This window comes from Nematocida parisii (assembly GCF_000250985.1).
Source record: "Nematocida parisii ERTm1 unplaced genomic scaffold supercont1.4, whole genome shotgun sequence".
Classification (NCBI taxonomy): domain Eukaryota; kingdom Fungi; phylum Microsporidia; genus Nematocida; species Nematocida parisii.
The window spans coordinates 353,338-368,809 of record NW_013524649.1 but is presented as its reverse complement, the minus strand read 5'-3'; the positions used below and the strand labels follow the sequence as shown (position 1 = coordinate 368,809).

Below are 15,472 nucleotides of genomic sequence, written 5' to 3'. Positions count from 1 at the left end.
TTAAATATTTATGGCTGGTCTCTTCCTTGAACAGGCGAATGTCTCTCAGATGCTTACATGCTGTGGTGTGCAGAATAATTCTTTATATTTTGTGCATGAAAATGTGATAGAATTTGTTGAAACACAGAGACAAATAAAGCTGCCCTGTAATATTAAATGGGCAGTGTCTGATGGGTGTGTTATATACGCATTGACAGAGAAGGATATTTACAAAGTCAAACCTGGCACAGGGTCTTCATATGAGATGAGTTCATCCGTATTTGATTTGTGCGATATACCAGTAAAAAATGGGTATTTTAGGGATAATAAAATATTTATCCTGTCTGAGAATGAAGTAATAGTTTATGATGTGCAGAGTGAAGAAACCTTTAGGTATGTTCCGTATGGTCATAAGATACTTTGTATGGATCTGTGCTATACACACTCTAATGAATTTGTGCTGCTTCTTAGCTCACACAACCAGAATGTTATTAGAACAATCAGCGTAAGAAACGGGTTGGAGGAAGTGGCGCAGTTTTCAGTGCCAAGTAGTGTGCATATGATATACAGTCTTTTGAACAAGAGCATGCTTTTAATAGAGCCAGATAAGATTTCTTTGCACAATTCAAGTTCTATCACGCATAGTATGTGTTTTAATGCACAGGTGGTTCGGACAGGTATAATTCTGAATAATGTATGCGTGCTGAGTCTACTAACTAATGAACTGTGCTATATAGATATAGACCAGTTTTTAGTTGTAAATTACATCAAGCCTGGAATTATATCTGAGGGAATATTATGCATAAGAGAACATTTGTATTTGTATAATAAAATTGGAGATATATGTGTAGTGGATATTAAGAATAATATTTCACATATAGTTAAAACAAATACAGGCGTGACTGCACTGAAAAAGGGATATAAATTGACTGGCATGAAAATACAAAGCAGTGGGGGATGTGGGCGCATACAGCTACTGACACAGCGCAGTAAAAGCATTAGGCTAGAAGAACTTACGCAGAAATACAAAGAATATACTAATAAGCTGGAAATAGAGGAGAAGCCTGTTCAGATCTTAAGTAATGGAGTATACTCTGTTGTGAGGTATATAGATAGACTTAACATAATAGATAAAAGATTTAGAAATGAATCTGTTGTTTTTTCACAGGATATTATTATGTGCTCAGTTAGTAATGCATCTATTTACTACTTAAATAAGTCTGGAGTACTTTCTGCGTATAAAGAAAATAAAACAAGTGGCGTATGTCTGTTCTGTGGGGATAGTGGCATATCATCTGAAACCAATAAAAACCACACGCAGGCATGCCTGGGAGAAGTTTTCTTTGCAGACATGCATAATAATCTGTTAGTATGTTCTACCACAAAAGGAATTTATCTAGCCAATGCAGAGAGCGGAATGTCCCAATGCATTGGTGAATATAATCCAATCTCTTTGCGAATTTATAAAGAAACAGTTGTAATTGGTGATGAAAATGAGTCAACTGTAATTCACATAAATAACAACTTGGAGGTGACTAAACAGCACTCAATTCCAATAGCAGGGAGCACAGTTGTGCCCATTAGTGCTGAAGAGTATTTATTGCATAAGTACAATGGAAGTTTATGGTATATTCATAATGACAGCACAAAGACCCAGAATATACGAATCGGCACAGCTGTTATTAAAGGCATTTCATATTTAGAAGATAAAATTTTGATCATCACAGATAGTAACAGTATTTTGTTAGATACATGCCGCAGTACAGTTAATGCTCAGCTAATTGACAGTAGAAATAAACATGGGATTAGCTGCATTGACACAGACAGTAATGAGTACCAAGTATACAGATATAACAAGAATCTAGATAAACATTATATTGCTATTTACAAGCTAGTAAACTGTCCAGTATACAGTAAAAAGAGTGTAGTTAGAAATGGCTGTATTAAAGACAATGACATAGTTGATGCTATTAATATAAAGAAATATAGAGTGATAATTAGTAAAAGTACCGCACTAGTTAAAGAAACTGTGCTTTCCAATGAATCCTCTATTAAAGTCTCTCTATACAACAGCAACGGATGCATCCACAGTGTATCGTATAATAAAGTCTACTCAACACACTGCATAGGAATAGGAAATAGACTATACTTAGCAATAAATAAAGAAGACAGGTCCGAAATACTTACACTGAAGATAAAGAAAAATGCAATATCACAGATAGAAAGTGCACCAATCGAATCTTCTATCACTGGAATTTCTGTACACAAAGGTATTTTATGCTGCTGCACTACTGTTGGAGTTATACTGCTCAGAATGCACAAGTTTAGGCTTACACCAGTTGGTAAGAATACTTTGCATACATACAGTAATGGCGCGGGAAGGTATGAAGTACGCGATGGATATCTGGTAGAATATGTTTTGTTCCATATCATACTGCACAGAATTATTTTAGACAGAGGCACTGTCCGGTTAGAAAAATCTCCACTGGTGTATGTGGACAGAGTAAAAAGTAGACACAAAGTAGTTCGAATGCTTAATGACAAGTACTTTGTTATAGGATATGCACATGAAACCAGTGGGTCGATTATTTTGCTTAAGAGAAAAGAAAACACAAGGATGCATGTAGTTCTATCATTTTCTCTTCCCTCTGGAGTCATTGGCATAGAAAAGACTTCTCTATCCCTAATAAACCGGTCTGATACTTTATTTATACTCACAGAAACAGGAAGTATATATAGAATGGAATTGATAGATGACAATGTAATTAGTGCTTTAGTTCATGTGCACAGAAATAGTTCACCCAGCGAGAAAAATGAAATTCAAGTATTTGCTAAAGAAGACCTATTCCCAATAATGGAAGTGAAATCCCATGCAAATAAAAAAGTAATTCTTTCTAGTGAACCGGATAAAATTACCTCACTCTCTATATCACTATAGCCATAAATACAGAATCACTAATAAATCAGTAATATACGATATTCTATCAGCTGTTTTTTCCTTAAAGACTTAGACATACGAAAACCTGTTTTTCATTGAATCCATGTCGTCCTTATATAGACGACTTCCAATCACAAAAGCTGTCACTCACATATTTTGACACTCCAAACATCAACATTTTATTTGACATTCTGGATCTCACTATCCAAAACCAACACTATCTACACATTTAAAATAATATAATAAGTCGCTTACACCGCTTTATATTTTCTGCTATATGTACTCATGCCCTGCAATATTCCTATTTATATGTATACTCTATAGATTTCTAAATCATACGAAATATCAGTTGACTATATAGTATTTCTGTTAATACTGCCTGTTTTTATGAACTTCTATATGATTTTAGTTCGCTTTCTTAGTGTTTAATAAAATAACTCTTCTCTATCATCCCCACTGAATAATAAATTTTTTAATATTTTGGATTATATATACTTTTATAGTGTAATGCATTTATTTAAAATGGGTTTATATCCCTTAGAATATTTTCATATGTGTGTGTAAATAAGCATTAACGGCCGTTAAAATTATAAATATGGAAATGTTTAGAATCTCTAGCTAAGAACGTTTTTTACTTCGCTTTTAATATTTCTTAGCATATAACTGAACATAGGAATTCCCAAGTCGATGCCGAACCAAATAAGCATCATAATAATGCATATAATAAGTGTCACCATATAGAACAGGAGAGAGAAAGTTCTTTTTTTTCGTTTTTGCATTGTTTTATAGACGAGCCTACACTCTCTGTCCATAAGGAGTACTAAACCAGTAATAATGCACCCAATAACTATCTTTCCTGTGAGTGTTTTGATTTTTATTAAATCTAGTGCGTCTGCCATATAAGACATAATTATGTCATGTAATAAAAAACTGGATCCTATTAATATGGAATAAAATAACGCGCCTCCAATGTAATTTAAAACCGATCCATCAGAAACAGCAGCAAAGTATCCTAGCACCAGCCTGTAAAAGACAGAAAACTGCACAAAAATCTCAAATAATACGCAGAATAAGACAGTTGTAAAAAACAAGGTTTGTTTAACACTCTTATCAAATGCATGGAATGCGTTTGGCCGCATTCTGTAATACACCTCTGAAAATGAGTAGATGGGCAAAGATCCAAAGAAGAAAAATATAAGAGACTCCATGGCTGTAAGTATACTAATTGCCACTAGAATATTATAAAATATGTCTAAAAGCGTTGATACCACTGATTTCTTATGTATTCTGTATACAAACAAATTTCTAATAAGCAGATAAGTATACCTAAACTGCCTTTCAAGCCTATACAAACTGTATTTTCCTATGTACATGTTTTTAGTATTTGTAATTTGTATAATACCTATAAAAAGTACATTTACAATTTATACGCATTGGGTAAATTACATTCCTAATTAGGAAACTCCAACAGAATATTATATATTTGCTTGAAATTCATTGCTTACTTATTTATACGTCACTAGTAGATTCTATGTAGCCCTAAAATAGCTATAATGGATTTAAAGCTTTTTGGAGTATATTTCTGTAAATAAAAGGATATATTAATATGCATTTGTTTCTGAGATATCATTGACCAATGCTTTCTCTAGATTATTATACATCTGCACTCTCATGTGCTAGTTTTACTCATCTGCTAGCCAGGTACTAAAGTACTTTTCCCACATATTTATATGATCTTTAGTAAAATCAATGTCTAACTGCATTTCTATACCAAGTGCATCTTCTACAAGACATATTTTAAACTCAAGCAGCGTCATACTCCCCGTGGTAAATGTTCTATAAATATACCAAGCATTGGAAATGGCTGTGTTACACATCAGATGCAGTATAACTGTCCTGTACCACTTGCTAATTTTATGCGTACTGTTGTAAAATGTCTCTATATGGTCTGTCAAGGAAATGCCCTGAGTCGACTTGTCATAGTCTTCACCCACATCAATATTATTGCTGTTGTTATAAATATTTACTACTCGGCCCCTGTGTTCTTTGAATGTACTCAGCATAAACCTCGTATAGTTGTTTGTCCATTTAAATAGTTTTATCCCTGTTAAATTTGACAGTGTAACATAATCACCCTTTTTCTGTAAATACTGTCTGTCTGTTGGTAAATACTCCGCATTTGCTACTACCTTACCACATAAATATGTAGACTGTGCCAGAAGAGTATTTGCTAATATAAAATTTGTTATTCTACTACCAGTGTATACTCTCTTTTTTTTATACAGCAAACCAGAGAGTAGTTTGTTTATTACATGATTAATTTTGTCTATGTCAATACATGCGCTCTGTGCACTAACTAAAACTCCCCCAGTCAAATGTATATCCATCCTTTGAGCACATTTTAAATACGTCCACTCTGTGCGGTATGCACTTTCCATCTGTTGAGTGGTCTATAATAATTTTGCCATCTTTTGTTAGTACGCTCTCATCTATAGAAATAACATGTCCTACTTTAACTGCTCTTTTAAAATTTCGAGTAATCATGTGTATAACTTTAGTTATTTTTATAGCAGGATCAGTGTCTGAACCGATGCTTTCCTTTACAGTATTAAAGTATAAGTGATTAAGTATGGAATAATATCTGGTTTTTGTTATTTTTTTAGTCAGGCCTTTAATTATAATATTCTCTGTGCACCACATGTCTTTAATGTTGTTATATAATAATATGTCCTTTATCTGGTGATAAAATAAAAATATACGCAGTTCTTCCACTGTTAAAGAATCCCAATTGTCATTGCACATAAAATGCTCTACAGACGAATTATGCATGCTACAACACTGTGCATACATATTTGTTGCTTCTACAATATGTGATAAGACCTTATCTGTAACAAATAATTTGTATAAAGACACTGGATCTCTAATATTTGTTTCTTTTAAAATGCCTTCTGTGAGCTCCCTTGCTGGTTTTTTCTTTGTTTTACTATCTGTGTTTCTGGGATTCCTTCTATTATCTATATTTACCATATCCTATGAGAATTAAAATATTTTTTATTTTTGTGGTATAAATATATTTCACACCATAAATAATTAAATATCTACATAAACTATATATTAATAGTGCTGTTATAGTATTACTCTATTTAAATGTGTAATAAACCATTTATAATCATTGGGTCACTTCGAGTTATATAAATATATTTGTTGGTTTATGCCATATTATAATTTATTATTATAATATTAGTGAAAGACACTCACTTATTAATACAAAATCAATAGAATACATAATATTCAAATGTTTAAGCTTATATAACCCGAAGAACCAATGGAAAATTAAATATATCTTACTAGCTTACATATGTATAATTAATTATTAGCAGTATATCCCGATATAGCCCGAAATATATTTTGTTTTTTGTATTTGCATTATTATTATAGAAGTGTACACAGAATAAATAAATAATTTACATTTTTTTATTCTTAGAAGTATTTAATTATTGCAAATAATCTGAAATATAAATAATTCAGAAATATTTATTTTTGAGTGATTTTATGTGTTTTGTATTTAAGAGAATTCTAACACTTAGACTTTTTTAGGCTTTCAATAAAATTCTGGTCAACACTGTATCCGAGTAATTGATTATGTATTGAGTACTCGCTTTCCTTCCAATTGATTTTTCTCCAACCTACTAGGTATTTTTTTCTGAAATTAATATTTCCCTTTGAAGTTTGTTAAGGTTGAACTCTTTAATATGTGTGGCAGTAAATAATAATCCTAACCAGATACTCCAGTCGCCTCCAACACTATGTTCTGTAGAAACAGTAAATGCTTTTGCATTCGCATAATTTTCAAACATCGCTTTAATTCATATTCTATACAATCCTATAGATTTACTTTTCAGACTCTTCTTCTTTTTTCACACAGTCCGCTATTTCTTTTACTCTATCTATCATAAAGAGCCGATAAATTTAAATTCTTTGACATGTTTATTCCAGCGGTTAGAATTTTCAATCTCTTTGCTGTTGTAATATTACTTTTTCATCGTATAATTCCAAAATATCACGTATTTGTACCAGAACCCTTTCTGATTGCTGAGTAAATACTATTTCTGCGCAGAAAGTACACAAACACACGCCGAAAAATCATCAGACTTAACATCTTTAATGCGTTGCATATTTTCATCATTTTTGCCACTTTCTATCTCTTCATTGTTTTTAGTGCTTTTTACCTCTTTAACATCGTATTCTTTGTATTCTGTTTAACAGCATTGGTATTTTCCTACCTTCTCATCATTACTAGTGCTTTTTGCATTCTCATCTTTCTGCGTCTATTCTTTTTCTGTGTAGTGTTTGTCCTCGTTATTACCGGGTTTAATATTTATTACCACATTCTTCTCTTTTCAGGCTATTATTATAGGATTACTCATTATTGCACTTGAATATTTAAATTATTATACAATTTATTATTTATACAATAAAATGCATAATAAGACAGTATAGTTAATACAATACTACTAGTAAATTATATTTAAATAATTTATGTTGAAGCATGGAAACACTAATTAGAATTAACATAAGAAATGCTTAACATATTATGACAGCATAAATCAAATAATAAAGCTCTTTATATGAGCATTTAAAGTACATAAATACAAATGTTTATATTCCAACTATTTCATAAGAAGTAATTATAATACACAACATACACTAAAAAATAATAAAATTCTGATTTAATACCAGCATAAGTATACCCTAATAAGAAGATGAATATTTCATGGCAATTGAATATTTCTAAGTAAGTCTATTATTTAATCAATATTAAATATCAAAAATAGAATATAAATATCTTTAAGTTTTATTTTCTTTTATAAATGAGGATAGATAAGATTGTTACATGGATAATCTCAATAATTATGAGTGTATCAACCAAAAATATACAACAGAATACAAATCCATCTAATGTGGATTTAATACGTTCTAACTCTTGGTTAGATACTACAGCAACAAGAGAAGTCATATGTTATAACACAGCAATACAAAATGTTCTAACAGAGTCATATATTGATTACTCACTGGATATGGATCTATTGCAGATAAATAACCTAAATCACTATAATGAGAATGAATGTAAATACAGTTCCTTTATACAGTTAGACATATTTCCAACAAAAAAGCCTTCATTCTTTGATTATTTTATAATTAGGCAGGGGATTATACTAAAGGATCTGGCTAGAATAGAATTATTAATTGACAAAAAATTCACACTAAGAGAAATAAAGCAGAGCTTGGTAAAAAAAAAGCATGAGATTAAAAACAAAAGGAACAGAATTGAATTCAACAAATTATACATACAGGATAAAAAAGATGGAACAAATCCACCATTGTACCAAATAAGAAATGCAATTCTAACGGCAAATACAATATTTAAAGGTGTAATACTACAAGAGCACAGAAATATAGAATCTACCATATATACGTATTCAGTATACACAAAAAATAATTTAAATGAAATAAAAGAGGCGTATAATGAAATAAAGAACCAATACAACGCAAAGATTTTTGAACAAAATTCAAAAACAATATTAGATACGACCTTAGATAACTTTGAACACATTTTGACACCAAAAAGTCTATTTCACATAAGACATCTTAAATTTGAATATTTGTTAAATCATATTTTTATATCACTGATACAGATTAAGAGTTTTATTGTAAAGCATAAATCATTACTAAAAATAATTAATGAATGGGAGGATTTAAAACAATATGAAAGTTTAATTGAAATGACTTTATTGCCGTATGAAAAACTTAATTATTATGCTATAGTGAATAACATACCAGATATCCAAAAATTTCTATATAACATTGATAAAATATACACGAAATACAAATATGCCATATCCAATATAAACATAAAATTTGAAAGGCATGTACTTTCAATATACGAATTAATATCCAAGGAGCCTATGCCGTATGATATATCAACAAGTACAAAAATACAAACGTATATTGATGAAGCACTAAATGAGATTACTGAGATTGAATCAAAGCATAAATGTATTAAACGCATTATAAATATGTTTAATGGTATAATTCTAAAGGATGAGATGCCAAAAAGTATAGTAAAAGAGGTGAAGGAAAATCTAGAAAATCAATTTTTAAAGGATTTAAATGGCACAAAAATCTTGAATTTGAGCACTAACACAGAAAATATAAATAATAAAATACAAGAAATAGAAAAAACTATAAAAAAACATGAAAACATAAATAATATAAACACCGCAAATGCATTAAAAAAGCTACTTGAAACAAGAATATTAGCAGAAGATTCTGAATTGGTGTATTCAATAGGGGATGATATAGAATTGCTAATATTCAACAGGTATTCAGTGCATAACACAAAGAATTATATAAATTGCTATAATAAATTAATACAGATTATAAATCAGTATGAAAAAGATGAAAATCTTGGATCTCCTGTGCAGTCATCAGTAAAAGCTCCATTTTCTGTAGGGAGTGTGAATGTTACCACATTAAAGGAAGAAGTTAATAACAAAAAAACTCAACTTAATAACACAATACATGTACTGATAGATATGATATTTGCTATGAGAGAGGATAGTTATATAATGGAGCAGAGCAATCCATCAAATAGCACAAACAACAAAGAAAAAATGTATAATTCTATGGAAACGATGCTAAGTGCATTGTACATATTTGATGTATACAAAAATAAAAGTGATATTTCCTGGGATATGTTTAAGGAAAACAAACTGTTTCAACCAAATAGCAACATGGACGCTGATATATTCCAAAGAAAAGTATTAAAGGTAGCAGATAAGCTAGCAAGTTATATAAGCAACTCGACAAATATTCCGTTGGATAGTGTGAATAGTTCATTAAGTATTTGTGCAACGACTTCTAAGCAATATAGCCAGCTGGAGAAAGCAGAAACCCCCCAATTAAATAAATCTGTCCCAGAAAGCGCAGAAATCCCGAAATTATCCGATGAAATTGCGTATAATAACTACTTCGAGTCACTAATTAAGCTACTTCTAACATTCAATTCAGATATAAAGAATATGGAGATTCGGCTGGGAATGCTACATATGAATGCTCCTATAGTTGATCCCGCGTTTGGCTCTAATTTGTTTCCTGGTAGTTATATGGAAATAATAAAATTGCATATAAAACTAATTACCCAGGAGTATGTTAACATTTGCATAAGAAATAAAATTATCAGCACAATAAGTAATATATGCAATCTTGAAAGCATAACAAATGAAGAAGATAGCGATTTCTTTGAATTTAGTTCTGAAGAAGAAAGCTCTTCAGAAGAATTATTGCTGCAGAGAGATAAAGTAGATATGTTAAAACTTACTATAATAGAAGATAACGCCAAAGCATACGCGGAAAATGACAGTGACTAAACTAAAATATAAAAACAACTATCTACTATGACTACTCTAGGTAAGCTGCTATATAAAGCACTAAAGTATTTAAGATATTCTATACCGGATATTCCTATAAATAAAACACATACAAATACGATAAAATACATACCCAGATAAAACAAATTAGTATTATAGATACTCTGCTATCTCTTAATAAAAATATTTAATTATTATCTATTTTTATCCCCTATAGTTGTCTATTACACAGTCTATATATAAAATACATCTAGAGTGATGATTTATAGCTATACAATGTATTTAAATAGTGTAAATATTTGCGGTTGGGCTATTTATCAAATTATTATAACCCGAAACAGACAAAACACCACATATCTTAAAATTTATGAGTAATCCTTTACATCTATGTTATGTATACTATGAAATAGCCAGAAATAATACTTTTTGTATTTTCTGTGTATACTAAATTAATTATACTATTCGGGTTATATAAAAAGATAAATACAAATAATGCATAGATTTATTCTGGATTAATAATTCTTATTTATAACTCGTGCTCTCCGAACTCCTCAATAGAAATTGGCTTATTCGCATATAGTACTGGATACTTTTTGTCCAGATGTGTGTAATCGATCTCCTCTGTTGCTGCATTATTATTTGCACACATATATTCATAGACCTCAAATGGTATTTTCAAGTGCCTTTTTTCAATTTCATTAATAAGCTGGTAATTTAGAACATTAATGCACGGGAGGAAGTCATTGTGTAGCTTAATGCTCATTTCATACGCTTTGTGCTTTTTTCTTTCCAGATGCTTTTCAAAAAATTCGATGGACTCAAATTTCTTCTCACAGAACCTACACTCAATCTCTCCCTTCTCTTTTGCATCAGTGCAAAAAGTATGCACATCAATTGTTTTTGGTATATTCTGTAAGTAATTCATGCGATCTATTTCAAAGTGGCTGATTTGTTTTTGGAAGTCTTCTGGACTAGACTCGTCTAACACACTATTATTTCTTAGGTGGAATAGGCCGCACTTAAATGCCATTTCATACGGATTATCATACTTTATTCCACAGTAGTAACAAAAATTAAACACTTTTCTAAGTGCTAGTATGTAAAGGTCTCCTATCTCCTCTGGATTTACTTTGCCTTCCATTGCAGAGACCGTTTTATACACATCGGGTACTCCGAATAACTCGGACATTTTTTGAAGAATGTTCTTTGCTTGTCTTTCTGTTTCAAGTATTGCATATTTGTCCATGAACTGACAGCCTACCTCCTTTACTGCCCTGCTCATAGTGGTGGTTGGAAGATAATGCACAGTTATAACTGCTTCTTCTGGAAGTGCACTTTGCACCGCCTGCTTAAATCCAGTAAGGTCCATCTCTGTTCGGATGTAGATACTCTTTTGGAAACCCTCTGGTGCGCCTCCAGACTGAGACATAGCCCACTCGCTCACCTCTGCTCTTTTTTCAATCTCTGCTATAAGAGCTCTAATGGAAACCCGCTCACCAATGCCTTTAATGATAATTATAGGCGAGCTGTCTACTGTCTCCCCTTTAATTTTATCAAATAGCTCTGTCTGCAATAGCTGCCCTTTGTTCTGGGTTTCTAGGCGTATGCTCATCTGGTAGTGAGATATAAAATCTCTAAACTCCATAAAAGAGTCCATGTATGACGAAAGCATCCATAAGTCCTTTTCTGCATACCATACACACTCTAAAAGACCATTTGATATTTTGTCCTTGAGCCAAACCTCATAATACCGGCATAAATACTCCCCATATGGTATTTTGTTTGTAATCAGCAGTAGCTCCTGCTCTCGAAGCATTCGCGCATTCTTTGTCATTATTTCATATATTCTTTCTGACCTGTCTGCGCTTACTGCCTCCTTCTCTTTTACTAATGGCCCGCCGTCCCCATATTTCCTTTTATTCATTTGTACATCTAAAAAAAACTCATTTAAATACTTTTTCCTTTGACTTATTATTATCTATGCTTTTTATTACTTCTTCATTGGCCCCCATCCTAAACCAGACTTGTCTTGGAATTTAAGATACTTTCTTGATGTTATGTCAGCTGAGCGCGATTCTACTGTAAAGTCTATAATAATGCTCTTATTTCTTTTATACTCATCTAAATACATCATTAAGTTATGCGTATTTTTGTCAATGTCCTGTCTTTTTCCTGTTAGTCTGTCATTATATACAGCATATATCTCTGGCTTTATTCTTTCATAGTATAATATAACTGCTAAGTATACATACTCTATCTCGCCGCTTGTTTTAATTGCATTTGGCTTGCAGTGCGTTAAAGAAACTGTTATGTTATTTCTGTGTAGGAAAGAAATAATCATGGGAAGGGGCGGCACAGGGAATGACAGAACAGAAGCAATTGTTGGAATTGAATAATAGAACATTTCATCTATTTCATCTCGCGCCATGCACAGCATCCCATGAATTCTTCTGTTTATTTGTGGCAAAGTGTGTGCTGTTTCTTTAACCCCACCAGTCTTGCTCTGTATGTCTGACTCATCTATAGAATCTATAACTCCGACTAAAAAGTCTTTATTATGCAGCGGCCCATCCCAGAATGGTCCATATATACCAAATTGTCTCTTACAGAGTCTGCATACAGTGCATACAGGCAATTTCTGGTGCCTAAACACGTCTTTATTCTCCTCTTTCTTTAGAATTGGAAGTACTTCTCTATTTAAGCAAGTGCACATGAAATAGTTCTTATTTTTTAAGAGGGAATAGTTAGACTGCTGCTTACTGCTACTGACCCGAATGAATACCCGAATGAAAAAGTCCATTGAAAGACTAACTAGCGGCTCAATAAACTTACCAGACTTAGCAGCTACTCTGGAAATGTATGACAGCACTATTCGCACTGCTATTTCATGCGAATACGAATTGTTCATAGAAACAGAGCCATAGTACTTATAGCACGACTCAGGCGGCTTATCACAGAGCACCTTTGTGTCCGTTGATGTAACACAAAGAAGTCCTCCTTCTTTAAGCCCCTCTAATGCAGTTTCAATATACGGAGAGCACGTGCCAAATGGATCAATATCAATTACATCAAACTCTCTCTTTCTGTTTAGCATAAGTGATCTACAGTCTTCGTTTCTTATTTCTACTGTTGTGGTGCCTGTTGCGATTTCCTGGTTTATTCCTGCACCTATTCCATTCTTGGCACAGTTATTTATTATACTCTCACATGCTGCTGAGGATATATCATTCATTACTATTTTATTAGACCCCTCTAGTTCTTTTGCATACCGTATGCCTCTAAGCCCAGTGGCTGACATACACTCAAGAAGAGACACCCCTTCTTTAGAAGTTGCCCTAATGAAATTATTTATGACCTTTATCGTAAGGGTTCTGTTGAATTTCTGGGCTGGGTTGTAAAATGCCCCTCCTTCGATTATCACACCGCCCTCTTCAATTTTTTGGGTACTTGCAGTTTCTTTATCCATCTGGAATAAAAGTGAAAAATATTCTCTCTACGCATAAATATTAAAAATGGAGAGTTATTTTAACAGCTGTACAAACTGCTATTTGTAAATTATTTCTGTAATTTAATTTATTCTTATTTTCTTTGGGTTTTCCTGGATATATTCATTAATAATTACTTAATATTTAGAATATCTGGTGTAGGGTAGGCGGTATATCCTGAAATAATCCTAATCTAAATTTATTCTGGGCTGGTACTCTCGTGTGATGTTTCTTCAACTAAGTCTTCTGCAGTTTTATTTTCTCCAGAGTTTTCTGGCTCTAAATCATACTCCTCTATTTCAACAATTCCATCTCTATAATAGTCCAGTGGAACGCTCTTTGTACTTCTTTGCATGTTAGCACCAATTGGCATGACTCTTGCCACTCCTTTTGGATCATCAATTGACAGTGTCATGTTTAAATTATCCATTGAGTCCTGTAAGAATGTGGCTACTCCAGAGTACTCTTCTAATTCCAAGAGTTCTTCTTTTGTTAGTCTGCTCTCTGGTAGCGTTGATATTGACAGAAGCTTTTCAAAAATGCTTCTAATAAGAGATTCAACTGTTGAAACACTGTCTTCCTGGTGGGTATATGTCACCCCATCTAACCCAGACTCAAAGGAAACTTTCGCTTTAGACGGTATAATTAAGTATCTCTTCAAGTCCTCTGGCTTGTCTAAGTAACAGGATATTCTAACCCCTTTATTAGACTGATTCATCTCGTCCATTTGTTTATTTCTAAAGGGGCACACTCTACATGTAAATGTGCTAATAAGAGAATCTGGGAAGAACATGTCTGGTACTATTAGCAGTCTGAGCAATCCTGCATTGCCACAGGCCACACATGGCTGTTCTATTTCTGCCGGCTCATTTGGCACTAGGTCTACTGAAATATCTAAATACGTCTGTTCTGGATCCGGACTGGACATTAAAAAAATATCTGTCTCTTCCTTGTATTTATGAAAACAAAGTTATGCGTATCCAGTCTGGAATTAGTAGCGTATGAAGAATTAGTAAAGTACACAGAGAAACCACTTACACTAATGATATCCGGCGGGTCAATCCTAAGAATACTTGAGTCCGCTACAATTAGCCAGCTGGATAAGAAAGAGTGGACTGTTTTTTTTGCAGATGAAAGACTTGTCCCCCTAACCGATGAGCAGAGTAATTTTAAAACAGCAGAAGGGTTCTTACAGGGCGTGGGGTCTGTCCATGCTTACAACACATCCCTGCCTGAAGAAGAAATGGTAAAGGAATACAAAGAATTACTTCAGAATGCAAAGGTGGACTTAGCGTTCTTAGGAATAGGAAATGATGGCCATATTGCTTCAATATTTCCAGAATCACCGACAATTGACTCAAATGACATTGTCACCATAATAAAAGACTCACCAAAGCCCCCGACAGAGAGAGTTACAGTTACGCCCCGTCTTCTTACAATGATAAAAAGAATAGTATTTCTAATACCAAGGCAAGCGAATGGTCTGCTTAAAACAGTCACTGAGCCGCATTTTTCAATTATATCCAGAGTAAACACAGATATTGTTATAGCAGCAATTGATCCACTCTCATAAAAGTAATTAATGACAGAATATCACCGAGCATACTTAATACCGAATAAATCCATAGATAAGCGGATTA

The 15,472-nt window shown here is 32.7% G+C and overlaps 8 protein-coding genes across 8 annotated transcripts; 3 read left to right on the top strand and 5 right to left on the bottom strand.

The window, feature by feature from the left end:
* Positions 1-10: 10 nt before the first annotated feature.
* On the top strand, positions 11-2,947 carry NEPG_01794 (uncharacterized protein; the record flags this gene model as incomplete). Its single annotated transcript, XM_013204168.1, has 1 exon — positions 11-2,947. One exon carries the CDS (start codon positions 11-13, stop codon positions 2,915-2,917), a length of 2,907 nt encoding a protein of 968 aa, XP_013059622.1. The 3' UTR covers positions 2,918-2,947.
* Positions 2,948-3,428: 481 nt separating this feature from the next.
* Positions 3,429-4,290, bottom strand: NEPG_01793 (uncharacterized protein; the record flags this gene model as incomplete). The annotated part of the gene is made up of 1 exon (XM_013204167.1): positions 3,429-4,290. One exon carries the CDS (start codon positions 4,288-4,290, stop codon positions 3,532-3,534), a length of 759 nt encoding a protein of 252 aa, XP_013059621.1. The 3' UTR covers positions 3,429-3,531.
* Positions 4,291-6,606: 2,316 nt separating this feature from the next.
* On the bottom strand, positions 6,607-6,774 carry NEPG_01792 (uncharacterized protein; the record flags this gene model as incomplete). The annotated part of the gene is made up of 1 exon (XM_013204166.1): positions 6,607-6,774. One exon carries the CDS (start codon positions 6,772-6,774, stop codon positions 6,607-6,609), a length of 168 nt encoding a protein of 55 aa, XP_013059620.1.
* Positions 6,775-7,788: 1,014 nt separating this feature from the next.
* NEPG_01791 (uncharacterized protein) lies at positions 7,789-10,486 on the top strand (the record flags this gene model as incomplete). Its single annotated transcript, XM_013204165.1, has 1 exon — positions 7,789-10,486. The coding sequence occupies one exon, from the start codon at positions 7,789-7,791 to the stop codon at positions 10,345-10,347; it is 2,559 nt and encodes an 852-aa protein (XP_013059619.1). The 3' UTR covers positions 10,348-10,486.
* Positions 10,487-10,853: 367 nt separating this feature from the next.
* Positions 10,854-12,271, bottom strand: NEPG_01790 (uncharacterized protein; the record flags this gene model as incomplete). Its single annotated transcript, XM_013204164.1, has 1 exon — positions 10,854-12,271. The coding sequence occupies one exon, from the start codon at positions 12,269-12,271 to the stop codon at positions 10,874-10,876; it is 1,398 nt and encodes a 465-aa protein (XP_013059618.1). The 3' UTR covers positions 10,854-10,873.
* A 56-nt stretch (positions 12,272-12,327) lies between these two features.
* On the bottom strand, positions 12,328-13,813 carry NEPG_01789 (N2,N2-dimethylguanosine tRNA methyltransferase; the record flags this gene model as incomplete). Its single annotated transcript, XM_013204163.1, has 1 exon — positions 12,328-13,813. One exon carries the CDS (start codon positions 13,811-13,813, stop codon positions 12,338-12,340), a length of 1,476 nt encoding a protein of 491 aa, XP_013059617.1. The 3' UTR covers positions 12,328-12,337.
* Positions 13,814-13,913: 100 nt separating this feature from the next.
* Positions 13,914-14,760, bottom strand: NEPG_01788 (uncharacterized protein; the record flags this gene model as incomplete). The annotated part of the gene is made up of 1 exon (XM_013204162.1): positions 13,914-14,760. One exon carries the CDS (start codon positions 14,758-14,760, stop codon positions 14,032-14,034), a length of 729 nt encoding a protein of 242 aa, XP_013059616.1. The 3' UTR covers positions 13,914-14,031.
* A 30-nt stretch (positions 14,761-14,790) lies between these two features.
* On the top strand, positions 14,791-15,451 carry NEPG_01787 (uncharacterized protein; the record flags this gene model as incomplete). The annotated part of the gene is made up of 1 exon (XM_013204161.1): positions 14,791-15,451. One exon carries the CDS (start codon positions 14,791-14,793, stop codon positions 15,403-15,405), a length of 615 nt encoding a protein of 204 aa, XP_013059615.1. The 3' UTR covers positions 15,406-15,451.
* Positions 15,452-15,472: the final 21 nt, after the last annotated feature.